The sequence below is a fragment of the Nicotiana tomentosiformis genome, chromosome 2, assembly GCF_000390325.3.
Source record: "Nicotiana tomentosiformis chromosome 2, ASM39032v3, whole genome shotgun sequence".
In the NCBI taxonomy this organism is placed as follows: Eukaryota; Viridiplantae; Streptophyta; class Magnoliopsida; order Solanales; family Solanaceae; genus Nicotiana; species Nicotiana tomentosiformis.
In genome coordinates, this window is record NC_090813.1 from 108,733,995 (window position 1) to 108,758,257 (window position 24,263).

At 38.6% G+C, this 24,263-nt stretch overlaps 1 protein-coding gene and 1 non-coding gene across 5 annotated transcripts; one reads left to right on the plus strand and one right to left on the minus strand.

The window, feature by feature from the left end:
• Window positions 1–11,930: 11,930 nt before the first annotated feature.
• TRNAT-AGU (transfer RNA threonine (anticodon AGU)) lies at window positions 11,931–12,004 on the plus strand. The gene has a single exon. It is a non-coding gene; the product is annotated as a tRNA-Thr (tRNA).
• Window positions 12,005–12,206: 202 nt separating this feature from the next.
• Window positions 12,207–16,914, minus strand: LOC104115857 (heptahelical transmembrane protein 4-like). Of its 4 annotated transcripts, none has more exons than XM_009626577.4 (4): window positions 16,614–16,914; window positions 16,220–16,492; window positions 14,971–15,268; window positions 12,207–13,100 (listed from the first exon to the last, which is right to left on the minus strand). In XM_009626577.4, exons 2-4 carry the CDS (start codon window positions 16,468–16,470, stop codon window positions 12,447–12,449), a joined length of 1,203 nt encoding a protein of 400 aa, XP_009624872.1. In that variant the 5' UTR covers window positions 16,471–16,492; window positions 16,614–16,914; the 3' UTR covers window positions 12,207–12,446. The 4 variants fall into 4 exon arrangements, with proteins under 4 accessions (XP_009624872.1, XP_018633084.1, XP_070052050.1 ...); XM_018777568.3 differs by having other exon boundaries at window positions 16,610–16,914; XM_070195949.1 differs by lacking the exons at window positions 14,971–15,268; window positions 16,220–16,492; window positions 16,614–16,914 and adding an exon at window positions 14,197–14,930.
• Between the last annotated feature and the right edge of the window lie 7,349 nt (window positions 16,915–24,263).

The window sequence follows — 24,263 nt, forward strand, 5'->3', positions numbered from 1 at the left end:
TTGAACAGTTAAGATTGTTAAGAAATTTTAAACTCTTATCTTGAAAAAGTTTTGGTTCTCCAATAAAGTGTTTAGCAATACAGTATATCAAGGTTGCATAAGCCTATCTTCGTGTAATGGAAAGTTGCCGTTTATTCCGACTAATTGTCTCCTTTTACCGCGAATCAGGTCTATTAAAATATTACTACTGCCTCAGATTCCAACTTTAATTAATCACCTTTTTCCAACCGTAATGATGTTAATAGCCACATCAGAAACCATATTAGGCCAGAAAGAAAAATCGTGATAGGTTAGGACATTGGAATGTGGAGGTTTTTCGGCTTCTTATACTTCCCCTCCGTCAAATATGTACCGTCATTACTAAAAATAGCTATTTAAAATTATTTATCATTTTAAAAATTCAATATAAGTTTACTTATTTTTTATATTTTATCCTTAGTAGCAATTATTCTAAAGATTATAAATACCTTAATTATGAAATAATATTATAATTATTAAAATACCAATAAGACATAAATAAGAATAAAATAATTAAAAATACCTTCTAATTATTATTTGTTTAAGAGCGTTGTTTACCCTTAAAATTGGATAACAATTAAACTTATAATGTGGTCTTAAGGACACGTGATTTCACCTGATACCAATTGATAAATGTGAAGATTAATAACAGAAAATGAATTATAAAGTAAAGCAAACCAGTGTTAGAAAGACTGCAACTCGGATGGAAAAGAGGTAGTGATCCCGACCCCCGAAGAGGACATCACCACCCATGTGGAAAGGTTTCTAAGTGTTTATACTTACCCTTTCACGCTGGCCCTCTCGACCCCGTCGTCGTTGATTTTTGCCGTCAATATCAAACAATCCTAGGCCAAGTCCATCCTTCCTTTTGGCGAATTATTATTCTGCTCCGATTCTTTGTGAGCAAAGTCGAGGGGATGCCTTTCACCCTCGACCACCTCATCAGGTTGTACAGCCCCCGCCTCTATCGAGGCGGGTTGATAAAACTCCAACGCCGAGCTACCAAAGTGTTGTTCTCGAGCATAGACGAGGACAATGACTGAAGCTGGATGGGCCAATTCCTTCGAGTGAGCACTTCTGACCTAATCCCAGCCGAGAAGATGCCATTTCCCGAAAAATAAAATACGAAGCGTAAGTACAATCCCACTGTTAGCTCCTATTTATTATTTTGCTCATTTGCTTCTTCTCATCGATTTCCTTTTCTGTGATGTAGCGGTCGCTTGGATTTCCGGTGCAATTCCTAACCTCAAGAGCCGGGTTCGGGACATGGCCTCGACCTCTAAGTATGCCGAGCGCTCATGGCGCGATTTATCAAAGGGCCGATGGGAGGCCAAAACGCATGGTAAGCCCCTTTTTTCACGTCTTTGATGATTTTGTTAAAGCATTTCTTACTTAATTTCCTTTCATACAGGCCTTGGCAAAGATGTTGTCATGAGGCCCTTATCTGCTGAGGAGGAAACTTTGATCCCGACACCAAAATCGGTGAAGGACAAAAAGAGGAAAAAGACCTCAACCTCTGAGTATCTAGAACCAAAGAAGAAGAAGGCTTGTAAATCGAGTAAGAACATCATCCTCCCGACCGAAGACTCTGTTCGACGTCTAAGGGAGGAACACCAAAAAGAGGAAGAAGACGACTCCCGGCTGATGGGCCGAGTGGGAATTAGCACCAAGCCCCCAAAGGTTAGTGAATCGATGAAGGCTGTAGAGACTCCGTCTCGAGATGAGGGGTCTCGGGAAGAGACTTGGGCGAGGCTCCCGAGTCCTCGAGGATTGAAGATGCCTCCCATCATAATGATCCAACGGTGGGTATGGCTGTATAGGCTGGTCTCGAGGCCCCTCGAGATGGAGAATACGCCCCAAGTAATCCACTTAGTTCAATAGAAATTGGAGGCTCCCCGCTGCTTTATGAGGAGATGATTCAAGAGGCTCGGGCCTTGAAGATCCCCTCCATAGAAGGAACCCACAGAAGGGAGGACCCCTTCCGTGATTACTTTACCTGAGTCAAAGATGCTATCGGCCTGAGCGACTTGGAGGTCTCGAGGAAGGACTCGGGCGCGGCATCGAGCCTTTTCAACGAAGAACAGCAAGCTTTGAATCGGGTAAGCCTTAATTCCCTTTGTTGGTATTACCCTTGTGTTCATTTTTCTCTTCTTATCTAACTTCTTTTTTTCTTTCTGCGTAGGCCTCAACGCTTCATCGGGAAGCATTTTCTTGATCTCGAGCTGAGCTGAGTCGGTACGAGGCCGGCATTCAAAGGCTTACCGAGGAGAGGAATGCCCTTAACCTTCCCGGTGGGCAAAAAGAAGAAAAGATCAAGGACCTTCGAGCCGAGTTGGCCACGACTCACAAAGAGCAGACCGACCTGATCGAGCTGGTAATGAAAATCTTAAAAGCTCATAGGCTCGAGTCGGGAACGATGGCTAACATTTCAATCTCACAGCTACCACAGAAGGTCGAGAGGATCGAGCAATTTCGTGAAGAGGTCGACATGATGAAGGCGGATACCTTGGGGTGGAAAGAAAGTATGGACCTCTTTGCTGTTGAAAAAGAAGCTGCTCAGGCAAAGCAAATATAGGATCTCGAGGCTCGGTTGGCTTTCGAAATTACAAAGGCCAAATCTGAAGCCGAAAAGGCAAAGGCCGAGGCAGATGCGATCGTGGCCATCTACCGGGCAGATGATGAAACCGCTCAAGTCCAAGTGAGAGAGGCAGCCAAGACTGCTCAAACTCGAGCACATTGGATTGTTGAGCTCGCCAAATGCCAATCTCGGAGGGAGACCCTCGAGGAGATCCATGCTCGAGGTTTCGATCTTATCGACGAGATAATAAAGGCTAGAGAGCTTAAAGCTGATGCTGGAGTGATGGCCTCTTCCGATAATGATAATGATGACAACAAGAGGGGGTCCGAGAATGGGGAGGACCTCGATGGAGAAGAAGCTGCCCCTGAGAAAAATTAGGAACCTTAGGATTTTTCACTTTTGATATTTTGTGTAGGATTCTGATTGGACCTTGTAAATATTCTCATATATATAAAGATCTCTCTTCGACTTGTCTTTATTTCATTTTCTGCCTTGTGAAAATTTTGTTTCATTCATGCCTTATGAAAATTTTGTTCATAAGTTCGAGGCTTGGGCAATTTGATCGAAGCCGGACTAGTGTAGTTTTTATAACCGAGTGAGTACTTGCTCGAACTCAGAGTAAGGTAACCCTTAGGTTTTAATTGAATGAGGATGATTTTTCGAACTCAAAAATAAAATGGCCCTTTAGGCTCTTGAATTAGGCCGATACGACCATAGTAAAAAGAATGGCTTTCTCCCCCTTTTGGCTTAAAAAGTTTATTGTTTAGTCATATAAAATCTGTTATGCCTTAGCATAAAATAAAAAATTTGTTCGAGAGTTCGAAATACTTTGTACCCATTAGGGTTTTTGAGGGTCGATATTATCGAGACCCTTAGTAATTCAGCCGAGGGTAGCCGTTTTAATCGGTTTATAAAAATATTCGAAGGCCTGTTTTATAACGGAAATCAGACGTCTCTGAACCGTGTTAATTTGGTCGTAGCCTTTATCTTTGGGATTCGCCTTTTGGGCTTGTTCCCCTGTTATACTTCGAACTTGTTCTAAGTATCAGTCCCCGAGTGGGGGGTGGCCGTGGTCTATAAAATCGGGGTTTGCCTTTTTAATGTCTTACAATCTCGAGGTTTTAGTAATTCGATCACGTCGATTTTTCCCCGAGTGCGAGGTCAATTGTTCGTACTTTAGTTATGACTGGCCCTTAAGCTAGTTTCCATAAAAGATCACAAGCACGACATTGTAAAGTAAAAATTTCTCTAAGGCTGCAATATCTGGCAAGGAAAAATACTTTTTTCAATAGATTAACATGCACACATGTTTGCCATTAGGGCTCGAGTAATCTACATGGGCATGGTTCGTTTGACCGTTTGACACTTACAAAATTTACCTATCGATACCTTATCGGCATGAAGTATTTTCCTTGTAACTATCCGAGGGTGATGCCCCCCAGTATTCGAGGTTGATTGTAAAGGAGCCTCAGATACTGTTGAATTGCTCTAAGTTAGCACGAACAATGGTTGCCTCGCTAAAAACCTCACCGAAAAAATCCATTTGGGATAAAAAACAGTCTAAGAGAAAAAGAGTGCAACGCGTGCTTTTAGACCTAGGGACTTTGTGTTTGAAGAATCCTTTGATGTCTTCGATTAAACACTTGCAAATGGTTAGTATAAAATATAAACGAAAGTGGAGAAGGTCGTAACTTAGCAGTAATATCGTTTGAGGAGTGATATGCTCCAATTGTTTGGTAATTGTTCGTCGTTCATCGTGCCAAGTTTGTAGGATCCCTTTTCGATGATATCGAGGACCTAATACGATCCCTCCCAGTTCGGGCCAAGTTTTCCTTCGTTTAGGTCTCGAGTATTGAGGGTGGCCTTCCTCAGAACCAAGTCCCTGATTTTGAAGTGTCGAAGATTGGCTCTTCGATTGTAGTACCTTTCGATCCGTAGTTTCTGTGCGGCCATTCGAACGAGGGCGGCTTCCCGTTTTTTATCTAGCAATTCGAGGCTTGTATTCATAGCCTCGTGATTTGACTCTTCCGTTGCATATCGAAACCTGACGCTGGGTTCCCCGACTTCAACCGGGATCAGAGCTTCGTCGCCATATACTAAAGAGAACGGTGTCGCCCCCATACTAGATTTTGGCGTTGTTCGATACACCCAAAAGACTTCGGGCAATATTTCTCTCCATTTTCCCTTAGCGTTGTTCAATCTTTTCTTTAGAATTTTAATGATGGTCTTGTTTGTCGATTCTGCCGGTCCGTTCCCACTCGGGTGATATGGCATTGACATGATCCTTTTTATTTTATGATCTTCGAGAAACTTTGTCACTTTGCTGCCGACGAATTACTTTCCATTATCGCATACGATCTCGGCAGGCATCCCGAATTGGCATATAATGTGGTCCCAGATGAAGTCTATGACTTCTTTCTCTCTAATTTTCTCGAAAGCCTATGCTTCAACCCACTTAGAGAAATAATCAGTTATAAATAAAATAAATTTAGCTTTACCTGGGGGCCGATGGTAGAGGGCCGACGATATCCATTTCCCATTTCATGAATGGCCATGGAGATAAAACTGAGTGGAGTTGCTCTCCGGGTTGGTGAATCATCAGTGCATGCCTTTGACATTTGTCGCACTTTCGAACAAACTCTTTTGTATCATTTTCCATATCGGCCCAATAGTATCCTGCTCTGATGACTTAGTGAACCAATGATTCGGCACCGGAATGATTTTCGCAGGTGCCCTCGTGGATTTTTCGTAGGACGTAGTCGGTATCTCCTAGTCCCAAACATATTGCCAATGGTCCATCGAACATCCTTCTATATAGAATTCCATCTTCGGCCAATGTGAATCGTGCGACCTTCATACGTAGAATCCTCGATTCCTTAAGATCCGATGGAACCTTCCCATTCTTTAGGTACTCGATATATTTTTTCCTCCAATCCCAGGTCAGAATTGTGGAGTTGATTTTGACGTGGCCTTCTTCGATTACTGACCTTGAAAGTTGTATGACAGTCCCCGAGCTAATTTGCAAGAGCATCGTCTTCGCTGTTTTGTTCTCGAGGTACATGCTGTAGGGTCTATTCTTTAAACCAACATAGAGTCACTTATAGTTTGTCCAAGTACCTCTGCATTCGATCTTCTCAAACGTTGAAGGTTCTGTTGACTTGGTTTACCACAACCAGGGAGTCACATTTGGCCTCGATGACCTCTTCTCCCAAACCTTTAGCTAGCTCGAGACCTACAATCATGGCCTCATACTTGGCCTCATTGTTAGTTAACTTAGAAGTTTTGATAGCTTGTCTAATAGTATTACCCGTGGGCGGCTTCAAAATGATGCCTAGCCCAGACCCCTTCACGTTCGAAGCGTCATCTGTGAAGAGGGTCCACACCCCCGATGATGTACCCAACTTTAATAATAGTTCCTTTTCGACCTCGGGTATGAGGGCTGGCGTAAAGCCGGCCACGAAGTCCGCTAAGATTTGAGACTTGATGGTCGTTCGGTGTCGATACTCGATATCATACCCACTGATCTCGATAGCCCATTTGGCCAATCGGCCTGAAAGTTCGGGCTTATGCAAAATATTGCGAAGGGGATAAGTAGTCACCACACAGATCGGATGACACTGAAAATATGGTTTTAATTTCCTAGAGGCGCTTATTAGGGCAAGCGCTAATTTTTCTAAGTGTGGGTCTCGGCCTCACCTAAAGTTCAACTAACATAGTAAACAGGAAATTGCGTACCTTGCTCTTCTCGAACTAGGACCCCACTTACCGTGATTTCTGAGATTGCTAAGTACAAGTAGAGTCGCTCGTCCACTTTCGGAGTATGAAGCAGTGGCGGGTTCGAGAGGTACCACTTTAATCCTTCCAATGCTTGTTGGCATTCTGGGGTCCATGCAAACCTGTTCTTCTTTTTGAGCAGCGAGAAGAACTTGTGACTTCTATCTGAAGACCTCGAGATAAATCGGCCTAGGGTAGCTATGCGCCCTGTTAATCTTTGTACGACTTTAACATTGTCCACGACTGTGATGTCTTCGATTGCCTCGATCTTATCGGGGTTGATTTCGATCCCCCGATTTGATACCATAAAGCCGAGGAACTTTCTCGAGCCGACCCCGAATGCATATTTCTCCAGGTTATGCTTCATGTTGTACTTCCTTAGTATATCGAAGGTCTCCTACAAATGTGTCAAATGGTCCTCAGCTCGTAGGGACTTAACTAGCATATCGTCAATATAAACCTTCATTGATTTGCCTATTTGTTCTTCGAACATTCGATTTACTAAGCGTTGATAAGTGGCATCAACATTGTTTAGTCCAAACGGCATTACATTATAACAATATGTACCGTACTTAGTGATAAATGAAGTCTTTTCCTGATCCTCCAGGTTCATTAGTATTTGATTATACCCGGAGTAGGCATCGAGAAAACTAAGAATCTCGTGGCTGGCTGTGGCATCGATTATGTGATCGATATTCAGTAGAGGAAAAGAGTCTTTAGGACATGCTTTCTTTAAATCTTTATAGTATACGCACATTCTGAGTTTATTTCCCTTTTTAGGGATTATGACTACGTTTGCTAACCATTCAGGATATTTTACCTCTCGAATGGATCCTATTTTGAGAAGTTTGGTTACCTCGTCTTTGATGAATGCATGTTTTACCTCGGACTGGGGCCTTCTCTTTTATTTTACCGGGAGAAACTTCGGATCCAAGCTTAGTCGATGTGTAGTGATCTCCGGCAGGATCGTTGTCATATCTAGGTGAGACTAAGCAAAACAATCCATATTATTGATAAGAAAATAAATGAGTTTTTCCCCTGAGCTCGGGGGTTAACCCCATACCCAGGTATACCTTTTAATCGGATAGATGTTCGATCAGTATGACTTGCTCCAGCTCTTCAACTGTCGATTTGGTGACGTCGGAATCCTCGGGGATTATGAAGGATCGAGGGATCCAGTAGTCATCATCCTCGTCCGTTCCCTGCTTCTCCGACTGAGTCGAGGCTGGTGGCTGTGGTTGCTATTTAGCTTCCTATTTTCCTTTGGACTCCGATCCCTTTGCTGACGAAAGCGCCGATACCGGTATTACTTCATCGACCACGAACATCTCTTTGGAAGCATGTTGTTCCCCATACACCGTTTTTATTCCATCCGGTGTTGGGAACTTCAATATTTGGTGAAGGGTTGAGGGGACCACCCTCATGTTGTGAATCCAGGGTCTTCCGAGCAGTGCGTTGTATCTCATATCGCTTTCGATCACGTGGAACTTTGTTTCTTGAATAGTTTCAGCTACATTTACTAGTAGGATGATTTTACCTTTAGTTGTTTCACTCGCCATGTTGAAGCCATTGAGAATCCGAGCTGCGGGTACGATCTGATCTTGTAGGCCGAGATGCTCTACGACCCTCGATCGAATAATATTGGCCGAGCTTCCTAGATCAATTAAAACACGCTTAACCTGAATTTTATTCATAAGGATAGAGATTACCAAAGCATCATTGTGGGGTTGTGAAATCCCTTCTGCTTCTTCATCATTGAATGATAAAGTGCATTCTGGCACATAGTCTCGAGTTCGTTTTTCCCTGGTGATTGATACTTTAGTGCATTTGAACATGTGCCCTTGTGGAATATCGACCCCACTAATGATCATGTGGATTACATGTTGTGGTTCTTCTTGCTCGTTTTTCCTGTTTGCATCCCTATTTCTGAAATGGTTTTTAGCTCGGTCGCTCAAGAATTCTTGAGGTGACCCTCGTTGAATAGACATGCCACCTCCTCCCTCAGTTGTCTGCAGTCTTCCATTCTATGACCATGTGTACCATGGTATTTGCATATTTGATTGGGGTTTCTTTGAGATGGATCGATTTGTAGGGGTCTGGTTCATCTAGTATCTTTGATTCTCCCAATGGCTGACACAACACCTGATGCATCGATGCTGAAGTTATATTCCAATAATCGTGGTGCTTCTGTAGGATCAACATGTTTATCGAAGCCACTTTTGCTCATGAGCCCTCGAGAGCTCTGTCCTCGATCATTCCTTCGATCATTTCGGATGGTATTGCGTCCTGGGCGGCTGTTTCTACGATCTGCATTGTATGTTTGATACCGATCTCTGTTCAGCCCGGGTTCTCTGTCGATATCCCTTTGAGTTCTGCCGACGGGCCTATTTGGATAAACGGAACCAGAAGGGGTCCCCAATTGATCATCTTCGACCCTGATCTTTAACTAGTACCGATTATGTATATCGGCCCAAGTTATCGATGGATATTCAATTAATTTTATGCTTTAGCTGTCGTGATGTCATCGAACTTCATTCGTTCAAACCTTGAGTAAAGGCTTGAACAACCCAATCATCTTTGACCGGTGGTAGTTCCATGCGTTCCATCTGGAACCGAGATACGAATTTCCTCAACATTTTATTGTCTTTTTGTTTCACCTTGAAGAGGTCTGACTTCCTAGTCACAACTTTTATTACTCCGGCATGTGCCTTTACGAAGGAGTCTGTAAGCATGGAGAAGGAATCGATGGAATTAGGCGGCAAATTATGGTACCATATCATTGCTCTTTTCGACAAAGTTTCTCTAAATTTCTCCAGTAGAATAAATTCAATCTCATCGTCTTCCAAATCATTCCCTTTTATTGCGCTTGTATAAGAAGTGACATGCACGTTAGGGTCGGTGGTCCCATTGTACTTAGGAATTTCTGGCATTCAAAATTTCTTCGGAATGGGTTTCGGGGCCGCACTTGGAGGGAAAGGCTTATGTACGAATTTCTTTGAATCCATACCCTTTAGAATCGGCGTTGCCCCCGGTATTTGGTTAACTCGGGAGTTGTATGTCTCTACTTTCTTGTCATTTGGCTCGATTTTCTTTTTCCCCCAATTCAATCCGTTTAGTGAGCTCCTCGAGTGTTTTTATAATGGCGGGGTCAATCCCCGATTCATTGGCGTTCGACCTTTCCGGCACATGCTCGGTTATGTGGACGACTTCTGGTTTGATCCTACTCGGTGTTCGGTGCTGATTCTGTAGTTGTGCTATAGTGTCTTGTTGAGCCTGTAACATTTTGAATATCAATTGGAGGCTAACTCCACCATCTTCTCCACCCTGCGTATTTCGACCATCTGATCGAACTTCCTTGCATACGCTACCTTCGGTATCTACACCCAAATTTGCATTTAGGGCGACATGTGAACTGGCATCGACGAGATTTGCAACTGGTGCTTCTTCGAGGTCAGCATGAGATACCTCGATCCCTGGGGCGGCTATATTGTCATTTTTTCCGTGAAATCGGAGGCCGTTGTCACCATGCGTAGGCGTTGCTTGTGAGTTTGACAAGTTTATCCTGAAAATAAAGATTCTTATGAGAACAAGTGTAAATCAGTGTATGTTATTGGAATTAGTATTAAGCAATCACTATTATCCTTTGCCCCACGGTGGGCGCCAAACTGTTTACCCTTAAAATTGGATAACAATTAAACTTATAATATGGTCTTAAGGACGAGTGATTTCACCTAATACCAATTGATAAATGTGAAGATTAATAACAGAAAATGAATTATAAAGCAAAGCAAACCAATGTTAGAATGAAACTCAGCCCTCGAGTTTGGATACCCTCGAACTGGTTGATGCAAGAACAATTAAAGTATAACAAGCTGATGAACAATAGTATAAACTAGAAAGAGAATTATATTGCTTTTTTATTTGTCAACTATCCCTACAAATGATTAGAACTCTCTTTTATATAGCAGAAGAATCCCACTTATGATATGATTCTAATTAGAGAAGAAAATTCCATGATTAGCTAATTAACCGTTTCTGATTTGATCCGTTCCTAGATTTACGCCATGATCCTCGACCAGTCACCGAGGTTTACGCCGTGATCCTCGACCAGTTACGAATATTTCGCCTTTTTGTTATTATGCTATCTTCGATCTTGCTCGATGTTTGTCTCATTTGGTTTCGATCGCTACTAGCCTCGATCTCGACAGGTACCTCGGTTCTGAACTCGGTATCTAGTCCTCGTGATTTAGTCTGTTCCGTTACGAGGCCGTCCTTCGATACAATCTCCCGATCTCGGTCAAATAGTAAAATCGGACGGGTCCGCTTTAACCGTATTCAAGCGTGTAAAACAAAAATACTAGATAATTTGAGACGGATAGAGTACTTATTTAGTTAACGGTTGCTTTGTCTTTTTTGTTCTTTTTTATGTTATTCACAACGGTAACTTTGTCTTTAAACTAGTGGTTGTTGAAAGCGGATAAAAGCCAACCCTATATACGCTGGAATTTTCCAGAGTAACTAGTCCGAAATTTAATTGGCTAGATTAATTCTTTGCTCAATCCCATAGAGGAACGTGGCAGAAACTAGTAATTCTTTCCTATTAGTTCAACCCCTAAAACTAACCCCTATCAGTAAACCAAAGGATTTAATGCCTAAATTGTTTTAATTGTTAATTAAACAACAGATGACTCATTGAGGATTAACTTGAGTGACGAGGTTGGGTAAATTAGGTAAAGCCAAGTAGGGTGCTAGGATTGACGGGAAATTAGTTGTTCTATGAACTTCTATATAAATTGTATCACATATGAGCATAAAATAATACCACTACTAACTACCAATCCGTAGACCTTTGTTTCGATATCAGAGGAAATTCAAGTCATACGTCTTTAGTTCCTACTTTCTTTAAAGTTCCCATGTGACTTCTTAAATTGTGTCAGATTTGCTAGATCCTTTTCATCTTCTTTTTCCCTTTTCTGTTTTTGATATTTTGTTGAATGTTTGTTCATACTAGCTAATTTCGAGTATTCTGTGAACTTAATTAATATTCACAGAATTGAACGAGCAGTTTAGCAATTCCGGAAGTATATAGCTAGAAATATAACTGATGTAACAGTATCTCGCATTCACTACAAACATAAATATACGTCTTTTTCTTTTTCATGGAAATGGTTTGGGCTATGGTAAATACACCTTTTGTTGCTTCAACAATTATGTGGAGAATAGATAGGCAAAAAGCTAAATAAATTTGTATTTTTAACAGGAAAAAATTACATCTTACACAATGACGAATGTAAAATTAGCTTTTTGCTTGCTTAAATTAGGCCGTAGGCACTTAATTAGCGATATCATGTGTATTGTTTCGTTGTCAAAGTTGGTTTTCTATAGTATGTGTTAACAAGGTAACAGTTCGGATTAAATAGTGCAGCAGCCAGCAGGTGGGGTGGATCTTGATTTAATTTTGGGTGGAGTTGGTTCATCACGTGATAGTATGTTAGATTAGTGTGCTGTGCGCGAGCGAAACGGGTCTTGTTATTAAAATACAGTTGCCTTTCTACCAAAAGCTCTCGTAGCTCAGTTGGTTAGAGCACCCGTTTAGTAAGCGGGAGGTCTTGAGTTCGATTCTCAACGAGAGCAATTCTATTTTTTCATGCTCAGTTTAACTTTTAGGTACAAATAAAAGAGGTTCTCTCGATCTACATTCTACACTAACTGTAGGCTGTAGAATTCGGAATTCCTTTTATTTTTATATGTTCCAAGCAAATCTAACTTTACTCCACGAAATCAATTCATTGTGTAAGATACTTTAAGCTGGACGAGATCCTATTAACTTTCAGTGTGGTTGAAACTCTAAAATCATAGATACAGATCTCACGAAACATAATACGAAAGTACATATTGTGCCTGATAATACACTACAGGATAATTGAGTGACAATCGCTGCTAAATGAGAACATTTATTACTGAAGATGGGCAAACAACAGAGGGACAAACACATCTTCTCTACATTTACGTACATTTGAACTAGCCTAACGCATCACAAAGGATTCTCACTGATTTTTCCATTCTTGAATAGCTCTTAGCATCCTTGCAGGTCCCGCCACCGGAGATAAACCAACCCTGCATGGTAATGAGTATAAGCCCCTGCCACAACAAGTACATGAAATAGTTGGTGGCTGTGGCCAGCGATATCAAACTTCCCTGGCATCCATCTTTCTGGAACTCGTATGGCATATACCAGCGCTCCAATGCCATAAAATATGGCCATCAAAAGTTCATATCCAGTTGTGTGAAGCGCCTCGGGTTGGTGCCAAAATAAAACCAGCTTGTGCAGAATAGGTACAGCACCTGAAAAGCCCATTCCAAAGAATAGAGATGCTCGAATTGTTCGATATTCTGGGGTCTGGAACACAGGAAGGAGGGAACCCAATATTGTGCCAATTCCCAGGAGGGTAATAAATCCCAGGTACAGGTTGCAAAAGAAGGGGTAACACATGAAGGAATAATAGACGGGAGGGTAAAATGAAGTCGATATCAGGGCAGCGATACCAGCATAATCGAGCCTCAGCATGATGTATGATAAACGCTCTGAATGGCAAGAAAGTAAATGACATGTGCTGCTTGCTAACAAGCAAAACATGGCCCCACCAAGGAAGGCGTAGAATGGCCAGCGTGTTATTGGTCTCACCAGCAATGGTGCTATTATATTTGCCACATCTTCCTTTACACTCCGCTGCAAAAATTGAACAATAGTGAAATATCAATATCACAACTAGACGGCTAGACCATTGAGTGCATATACCATTCCTGGTATCCAAGTAATTATGTGATTATTTCAAAATAACGCTACTTCAGCCTTGGATTAGAAGAAATCATAACTAGGGGATATTAGCTCTCTTGTATAGAAGTTTAATAGGTAGTATCACTTGAAAGGACATAATGAACCAGAAGTAGTTTGTTAACTCCTGTTTTCTGATTTATCAAACTACCATTCTTTACTTAATTTTCCATATGCAAACACTTCTGAAGTTGCTTGGCTGACTCTTATCACGAAATGGGAGGAATCCAAGCAACTGAAGGGAACAGCATTTGGAAGGGAACCTTAGAGTAGAAAATTGACATGCAATGGTATAGTGGAGAGATGCACATGAGGTATAATAAGTATTACTATTTAACTATGTTTTCATTTAGGATGAATTGATATACCACCCTGTAAAGAGTGGAGGTTGAGTAAGAAAGGCAAACCTCAGGAAAGTTTTTGATTCAAGCAATCCAGAAGAAGAAAAACTCAACCTTAACCCTACAACAAAAGATAATGCAAGGAAAGTACATTATATAAAGAGACTGCATATTAGGGAATCTAGTGGTGTCCCACTATTGCAACCCAAGTGACCTTTTATCTTTGCACTTGGACACCCCAATTACAAAACAAACATGAAGGCCTTTTCAAGGGGATTTGTTTAGGTTAACAGATTTCTTAGTCTCTAAGAAGGCTGAATAAGAACAAAGACTCAATATGAAGCTTTACTAAGATAAGAAAGATAACAGAATAATCAGATAAATCGGGAGATTATTCAAATGGTTCAAAATAGGCAATTGTATACATTTTCATACATACCATGCAATGCATGAGGTAATAGAACAGCCATCCAACAATTTTTATTTTTTTTTAAAAATATCATAAGCACGGCGCAAAAAGAGTAAAGGGAAATTATGAAGCACTACCAAAACAAGGAGAACTAGGTAGATTAAATTTTCCAGGGGTGACATATACAAGTTGTATTTCATTAGGAAGAAGTTTATATTTATGTATTAGTAGTAACTCTGACCTTCTAACAGCTTCATGTTCTTTAATTTTTTATGATATGTAACAGGTCCACGTCCTCGTTCCAATCACGGGATCCAGAAGTTTAAAGATACGACTCCCTATTTGTGTCAACTGTTTAATTATTGAGCAATAGAGGCCCATCAGCACTCACTGGAAAATGTCCTTATGCAGAGATTGGAAATCTTAAGGTTGATGTAGCAATAGTGTTGAAAGAAAACCAAAGTCAAAAAGGCTGTCAGATGAATAACATCACATGGGAATATCCAATCAAATAATTCAGAAAGTTCTGATATAGGAGAAAAAAAGCCGGAGAAGAAGTTCTTTAGCAATGTGCATAGGAATTAATGCTGCAGTACAAATCAATCAACCTATGAACAAACTTAATTTGAAATGACAAATTTTGTGTACTAATAAGTGTTTAGCCACTCTCTCTGAATAGTCTTATAGAATACTCTCTTTAGCCAAGCAAGCAAGACAGATGGAATAAACAAAATAAAAAATGGCTGCACCACTGCCCAAAGAAGATATAAACGCCACTATAGATTTGAGAATTCCTGGACAAACAAATTCATCTTTAATGGCATTGATTACAGCTAGGACAGCACCAGTTAGAATCAATAAGATGAATCAAAGTAAACAAGCAGTACAATAAAGACCGCTGGATAATTATGGTTATTTAATCTAAAATAAGAAGTCATTAGAAGCAATGATTCTTTCATACATGTGCAGCTTAAGCAGACACTAACTAAATAGTTGAATGATGAGGCATTCTTACCAGTACGCAGACATCCGTATGGTTGCTGAGGGAAAATCGCTCAGGTAGACAGTTAGTCAGGAGATCAAGAATATGCCAACTAGAGGGGGATAGTAGCAAACCGTCTCGAAGTCTGTGCAAATCAGGCATATGCGGCAAAGAAGGAAGACAAGTCAAAAGCTCTGATTGTAATTTGTGTAAATCAGCCTTCCTCAGCACATCAGGGAGATTCTGTAAGGAATGTAGATCTACAACCTTGGGAACTTTGATTGCCGTATAAATGGTCAGCGCAAGGAAGAGGAAGAACCCTATCAAATGCCTATAACAAGTAGGAAAATCAAGATTCTGGTCAGTAATCTATTATTTCTTGATTTTCAATTAGTATGTTGGAATTTAAGATAGTATAGACAGAACATTTAGCAAACCAATGAACCCATAGCATAAAGGAACCGGCAATAACATGAAATAGAACTGAAGGCACATGCTAAGACAGCAGTTTCCGCTTCAGTAGAGGTTTAGTAAGGAAATTCAAAAGGTAAATTAAGCTGTCCACCTTGTACCTAAACTCCATACAAGGCACAAACATAGAATACATATGTTACTCTCCAAATATGAGTTAGGATCTCTCACAATTTTCACTAATACAAGAGTCTATTCTTAACTTTGGTAACAATCCCATAGATCAGTTTCGGAATTGTTGCTAACCATTATTGCACACTTATTAAACCCGCTATAGATCTCTTCTCAGTCCAAACTTCTGAACCAGAAAGTAAATGACTAAAGTAGCATTCTTATCCTTGGTCAGATAGCGGTAGCACTCATGAAACACTTTTATGTTTTTAGCATCAAATTACTATTATTATACCGATCGATCCAATAACCCTTTCAAACAAAGAAAAATAGATGCTACTTCTCGGCCTGAAAAGATCCTCATCTTATGACAGCAGCTAAATGACTCATTGACCTCTTTTCAGCAAAAGCTCAAAGGACCTTAGTTTACCGTGTGGCTTACTGCCCTCAGCAATGAAGTTGAAAAACGTTTTGTCGAAAATTCAATTCATAGCATATGGTCTTTTCAAATCTCTAGTACCAAACATAAGGGAGATATGCATAAAGATAAAAGATCAGTAGTTCTGGATACTATACAAGTCAATCAACGTAACAGGAAAAAGTTCCAAATCGAACTTCAATTCTATAAAACATGAAAAGTTCCAAACTTGGGATAAGAGGGTTGTTAAAATATTAAAAGTGAAGAATTGGGAAATCTTACGTCCAAACATTGAGGGTCTCATTGTGAATAGTGAAAATGCTGAGTAAGGCCTGCTTCAAAGGCCATTCGGCCCGGTAATGGCCAAGAATGTATTCGTTGTCTTTCAAATAGGCAGGCAACGAATGGTACTCCACCAGCTGGTACTTCACCTTCTTCCATAATCTCTTCCCTTTCCCTTCCTTTGAACCAGACAACTTTTGATCCTCACAACCAGTCAATTTCTCTTCAATTTTCACTTTGTCCTTACCCATCTTCGCAATTCAACTTGTTTAGCTGTCAAGAATAACAACATATAAACGCTAATTAAGCTGAATAAAGCAACAGATCTAAGTCTAAAATTATAAAAAAAGAAAATGGGTATGTGGTGAATAAGTTCCAATTAGAACATACGTACAAGAAAGAAATGCTCCAGAAAGAACAAGAGAACCTAAAAAGGATGATCACGCATTTCCTGATCCAGGAATTGGCGGAGGAAATTAGAAATGAGAATAAAGAAGAAAAGTTCCAGGAATGAAGGGATTTGAGGTGGAGTTTAATTTCACAAGGAACTTCGACGTGGTCGATGCAACCTAGTTTTAATACAAGACATAATTAGAGAAAAGGAGAGATTGTGACTTTTTGCTGAGATGCCTTCAAATAGATGCGGTGATGCTGAGGTGATTTTGTTTCTTTGCTGTTTTGGCACGATTGCTGCCAATTTCAGATTGTAGAATTCAAAAAGTTTATTTGTCTCGTGTTAAGAAGTTGGTTACCTATATTTTTATAATATATTATATTGTATCATTGTATTAATATAATATTTAAATAAATTATATTTATTTATAATTATTAAATAAGATATTATTATTTAGTTTGACTGTATGATATTGTATTTTAACTGATAAGTTTATTAAAATATTTTTAATTATTTAAATATTAAATTTATCAAGAATTATGCATAAAATAATTTAAGAAATCCCTTTCTACTAATTTATTACCAAATATGTCTTATAAATAGATTAAGTAATTAAATTCATACAAATTCTAACAAATTTAGTGGAACAAAATTATTAATTTTACATTGGAGCTGGAAGCGACAAAAGTTCTAGAAAAAAGGGATGAAAACAAAGTAGGTTATGGGTGGGAGATTTGGAGTTAAAATTAAAAAAAAAAGGTAAAAGATAAAATAGAATTATGGAGTAATAGTTTAGGGCATAGTTGAAAAGAAAAATAGGAAACAATCACACCACACCAAATCAATTGTTTCATAAAAAGGACTTTTCATTGTTCCGGATCAATTGATTTAACAATATAATACAATCAATTTTAATTAAACAATCAAAACAAACATTATTTTGGGATAACAATACAATACAATACAATGAGTAACAACCATCCAAACAAGCTGTTAATGTTTACAAATTACAACGCATAGTATGTTGTTCTACATAAAATTTTCTGATTTAATCACAGTTAATTAATATGCATCCTCATTTGATTTAGTTATAACCAAAATAAAGACGTGTAGAATAGAACTGTACCTAGCTGCCAAGTCTTAGGACTTGTAGCGAGTGAATTTTGTTTCGAAAGAACATCATTGATTGTATTTGTCTATGGCAAAGGGAAATCAGGAACTCAAAATTTTATTATGTCGTACGTACATTTATTATGTTGTCACTAGATGTTGTTTACCAAGTAAATATCCTTTTACATTTCATTTTATATCATCAAAATTTAACTAGACTAATAATTTAAGAGAAAAACTCTTGCTAATTATATACCAAAAATACGATTACAACTTAATAATTTTAAAGAATATCCTGAAGTATTATGATTGTAAGCCATGTAAATATTTTAATATTAAAATATTTCAAATATAAAATATCCTATTCGTTTCGAAATAAAAATTATTGACGGACAATTGACAAACGGAAAGAGCAAGTATTTTATTGTATTGGATACATGTGTTTTGGACTTGCAAATATCTAATTCCACGTCAGCTGGCCTTTTGCTTCATCATTACCACACAATCCACACTTGTTTTCTTTTGTTTCTTTTCTAATTTACTTCGCTCATCTGCAAAAGACGAACCATTACATTTGGAGTATCAAAGACCGCACATTTAATTTTTAGAATAATTTTTGATATAATATTTACTAACTGTGAGAAAATAAACTTTACACACCGAAAAATTTAATTTTGTCCTAATTTTAAATTTATTTGTATTAAAACAAAGTAGTTGATTATAGGAGCCAGAGGATGGGGGAGGTATGGCAAGAGCAAACTACACGTCTCGAGCACAATAACAAGTACAGCAATATCTTTTTGGCTACCCAAAGCAGAGAATATCAGTGACTACTGTTAAAAAAATCTGCAATTTCAATAAACTAAGAAAAAGGTAATTTCAAGGTCGGTCAAACCAACTGGCAATGTGGAATAACATTTTTTACTCATGAAATTTCATTTTTTTTTCATGTGAAATTCATATGCAAACATAACTTCATTTTTCAAAATTTCTTTTTTTCCTATTTTAAAATTTTCGTAGTGTTACGCCTACTAAACCTTGATTAAAAAAGGAACAAAAACAGAAACATATTTGAAAAAAAGTACTCCTATTCCTAATTTAAAAATTTCCCATTGTACCTTTGTTTACTGGAAGATAAATGTTGCAACATTATGAGCCCGTTTGGATTGACTTAAAAAAAAGTAGTGTTTAAAAGCACTTTTTAAGTGCTGGAGCTTATTTTATAGATAATCAGTTATGTGTTTGGATAAAAGTGCTGAAACTGAAAAAAACTGTTGAAGTGTTTGGCAAACAAGTGCTGGAAAGCACTTATTTCTGTTAAAATAACCGAAATATCCTAAAAGTTATTATCACTATAAAAAAGATGATTATTATAATATTTTATTCTAAATTGATGCATATACAAATAATTTATAATTTAGTTCACTTTTAATTTAAACTAACTACCTAAATATAGATTATTTATTTAAATAACATGCAATAATTAATTATTTGACCAAAAAAATAATTTTTCACTCATAACTTTAAATTCTAGGGTAACATGTAAACTCATTGATATATTTTAATTTAAAATATAGTTTCACCAATTAAAAAATGAAGGGATTCAACAACAATTCTTTTTTAAATGTTATGGAACCAGGAAAAAAAAAACTAAAAGAACAATATTTATAAAATATTAGAATCTGTTAAACATTTTATTTATAAAGCTAGTGTTAGCTTTAAGGTCAGAACATCAACGAAATTGACAAATTTTGGAATATGACAGCAGAAAGATTGAAAACATCGATTAGATGGCACCGGGATTTAATTAGTATTGGAAGGGTAGTTTTGGGGTTTAGAAAAAGTAAAAGAAATAATAGGATAAAATACTTGGTCAAACATACGAGCTTGTACCCAACTTATTGCTTTTGGCTTGTTTTGGATATTTTAGCTTAAAAGTATTTGGCTTAAAAGGATTTTTATGATTAATCCAAACACTCAAATAAGCTCAAAAGTGCTTTTAAACTTGTTTGATCAGCTTTTAAGTCAATCCAAACACCATCTATGGCTTGACTGTTTATTCTTTAACGCTTTCATAATCAGTCTCTCTATTTCAGATAAAAATCAAAGTTTTTATAGTAAAAAGTTCCAGATTCTTTTTGAGAAATTATAATTATAGAGCTGTTTAACTTTTGAAATACTGGTATCTGGCTCTTTCTTGAACGAATGTATATTATTTGAACAGTTATATAATCTGATAATGGTATCTATATCTTTTAATTTTTGTTTTTGAGTTGTTGCATAGTGTTAGTGGGAGTAAAATCCTTATCAAGGTTTGTGGCTGGGCATATTTCCAAGCCCAATTGCCTATGATTCTGTTGGACCCCATTCCATTAGGCTGGTTAACTAATGGTTTGCTAAAACAAAGCTTTAGTTAATAGCAAGGTCCAAATTACTTTTCTACATACTTAATCATATATTAAAGTTAATGCTAATTTTCAAGCCTGTTTATTCTCTATTAACTAGTATGTTTTTCAGTTTTACATGCTCGTAGTGGTGATCGAGGACATGATTTTGTTGTTTGCAATACTATTAATTTGGTAGCCCCTTTTCCGCAATCATTTGTCAAGAAGGTAACTACACTGGTGTATTGCCATCGTCTATTTAGTAGTTTCGGTTGTCTGATACAGTACCAATAGATTGAAACTTCTTCTTCTACATTAACAATGTTACAACTGTGCATTAATTTGTTGAAAAGAAAAGCCCAACAAACATAGAGGAAAAATGGACATACTTGGGACCTTATCGGAAAGTCGATTGTTCAAGGTTCTTTTATTGTCTTAGTTTAATTACTTCCCTGAGTGGTTGAGCTGGAGTCCGCGGTCCCTTATGCGAATTAGATTCACGTACTATTCATGCATTTTCTAGTGTTAATCTGGAAAAAGAAACTCTTGTGGTTATGTTTATGAAAACCTGTAGACTCTAAGCTTAATTACTTACCGCGGAAACAATCATATAATACCGCGGAGCAAAGCAGCTTTTAATTTTTCAACAAACTCCCATGAGTCAATAGCTTCTTGATCATACAGAACTAAGAAATTAAAGGTGTAGTAGCTAATTACAATTTCAATGGAACGGACCAACGTCAGTTATAACCATGAGCTCATGATCGAGGTTGCGCTTTTGACTACGCTACTCTACATCCGTGGGCTGCTTTCATTTGCTAGCATGTCCCATGCCTCATATATACCACATTCATCAGCCACCAGGAAACAGGCATTTTGACATCATTTTGCCCTTTGCACAAGCACTGTTAGTTGTGTTAAGTTATTATTAGTTTAATATGCACTTCAGATTTTAAATTTATAGTCGTAGCATGAGGGTTTAAGAGAGTAATTAATTAAGAGCGCTATATTATTGTTCAATACTTTTTGACCATAGAAAAGTTAGCGCCATCGCAACACCTTGTGGTTGATAACATGAATAAATGGTAGTTTAGCACTTTAACTTCAGTCAAAGGGAAAAAGTGAAAGGCATTGATACAGGGAACTCCATTTATTTAGGGTAAGTGGGATTTCCAATGGTAGATGAGTCACATTAGACGGTAGAGATTAAAATCCACAAAAGTACGTCCCTCATTAAGTACGAAAAAGGATCTTCTGCCACTTAAGAGCTCAATCTCCTCCTTCTTCTACTTCGCTTAATTATTTAACTCTTATCTTTTCTGGTACAAATTAAGAGGAGTATGGTCACCAACTAACCAGGACGGCATTGCACTAACGCCCCTCACTCTCAGGAAACACGGCTATATAATTTAAGCCCATTATAAGGATTTAATTACACTGGCTTGTTTACACCTGTACATAATCTTGCTATTAAATATGACAAAAATAAATGTTGGTTAACAAACTTGGAGCAAATAAGACTCCTTACTGAGGATTCAGTTTGAACCTATCACAAATATAATCGTAGTATAATAGGGCTTTACTATATCGACAATAACATCCCCTTTTACTTTTAGTATGTACATCTGATTACTCTATAAGATCTCTAATATGACTTCCAAAATCCAATTTCATTTTATCTTTGCACTTACATTTTTTTCTCTATTTAAGTTAATCAAAACTTTGACAATTATAAATTTAATTAACTTCAAATGGTATTACACATGTTTAATAATATATGGTCATTAAATCAATACTGATTGGGTAAATTTTAACGAAGATCAATAGTATTATTGGGAACTAATTTTTATCTTGTATAGGTCAAAATCTGCCTCAATGAGATTTAGCATGGAGTGGTATTATGGAAAGTGATGTGGTTGAGGTCGAGTAGTAGACAGCGGGGCTCGTAGCCGAGCGGTCAATAACGGCCAAGGTCAAGTATCAAGGACGGTACTAACGGCTAATTTTTGTAATAGGATATTTAAGGGAATATTCTACTGAATATTCTATGTACTGGTACTTTTAGGGTTGACTAGGGATATGTCCCATATGAATAGAAAAAGAGATAAGGGGATGGGCATGTAATATTTTGGGATAAGAGCGTTTTTTGAGAAGAAGACTCTAGAAAAGATACAAACACTACCTTTCTAATAATATTCTACCATCCATTATTCCAGACTTTTCCATCAGATTCGAGAATAGTTCCAATATTCTAGGATTTGTCTATCACTCATTACTGTCTGAAAGAAGAATCATCAACCTCATTCAATATTGGGTGAATCATTCTCTTTATTTACGTGAATGTCATTTATTGTTATTTATTGCTTGATATTCTTTTGTCATTACTCCTCTTGTAATATTAAATGCACACTGCATTTAATCCCCCACCAACATTAGCCTGCGTTATTTGTGTTAGCTAGTTGTAAATTCAGGGATATTATTATCAACTAGGCTTAATCCCTCATTACATAAAATTAACTAGTTTAACCGGAGATTTACACTTTTCGGTCAAACAATTTGACGCCGTTTGTGAGGATTTCCTAGTTAATTTTTTAGTTTCTTCTAGATCTATAATTAGCACAGTTTACAAAAAAAAGAGCAAAACTCCTTTTTTCTTGTACACACGGATCTGGCATGGGAGGTAATGGAGAAGAAAGGATGAAGGCAGTGGCTGATCTCACCACCGACCTCTTGAACACCATCAATGAGGTTTCTGAAACAGAAGGCGGGGATATAACGCCCAACGGCTCCCCTAGGCGAGTTGGGTCGCCCCTCCCTTACGGCAATATCACAACATCCTGCGGTAAAGGAGCTTCTACATCCACGACGGAAGAGGCGCCACGTGCAGTGAAAAAACTACTTGAGGCTTGGCTAACAAACACGCTAACCAGCATCTTCGACAAGTCCGCCAAGGAGGCAGCTAGAGAAAACGCAAGGACTAGCATTACACCGACAACGACCGAGTAACATGGCCCTCTCCCTTCAGTAAAAAGTATCACTCACAATGTTAATAATGCAGGTGACGACACCCTCACAGCCATTCTGAGGAAGATGGAAGAAATGAAAAATGAGAACAAAATGCTTTGGGACCAAAATGAGAAAGCATCAAGAAAGAGTCGACAAAATACCGGGTGCCCCAAACTCTTGCCAAAAAGAGATGATGGTTGGTTCATTGAGCAACCCTACAGTGATGAAGCCGCTCTACATGCCATACTCAAGACCTTCAAGATGCCGCCTTATTTGAAAATATATGATGGTACGACCGACCCCGAAGATCATGTGACTAACTATGTCACTGCGGTAAAAGGCAATGATCTTGCCAAAGAACAAGTATCTTCCATCTTGTTGAAAACGTTTGGCGAGACCCTCACCGGAGGAGCATTATGGTATTCATAACTGCCCGCGCATTCCATCGAAACGTTTGAAGAAATGGCTGATAAGTTCGTAACGGCCCATGCTGGGGCCAAAAGGGAGGAGGCAAAATTGAACGATATATTTGCCATCAAACAATCGCCCGGAGAGAGATTGAGGGACTTCCTCGCTCGATTCAACCGAGTATCAGAAGGAATGGATGTAGCAGCTTTCCAAAACAGGCTGAACAGGAATGGCTCAAGGGCGACCAGAAAATTATTAAGTCGGCTTATGAAATATCCTTCAACAACTTGGGATGAAATACACAACTCCTACTGCGCCGAGGTTCGTGCAAACGAAGATGACCTGAATGGGCCAACTCATCGGTTGACCTCGGTGCAGGCCAAATCCTGGAAGAATCGAACAAATGATGCCAGGAGGGATCTTGCAGCTCCACGACACAACCGAGAAAGACATCAACCATATATCAGAAGTGCCATCATGCCCCCTTCCCGCCACGAAGAGGGCCCATCTATACCAAGGACAGGGACTCATCGGAACTAGAGAGGCCTCCCTTTATTATCCGCTCACAATTTTGTATGTCACCCTCAGAAATAGTCTACGCATTGGAGAAGCTCGGACCAAAAGTAAAGTGGTCACAAAAGATGAGGTCAGACCCAAGCACCAGAAAGTCAAACGCCCTCTGCGAGTTCTAGCAAGAGCGAGGTCACAAAAATGAGGATTGCATCGTCCTAAGGCCGGAGGT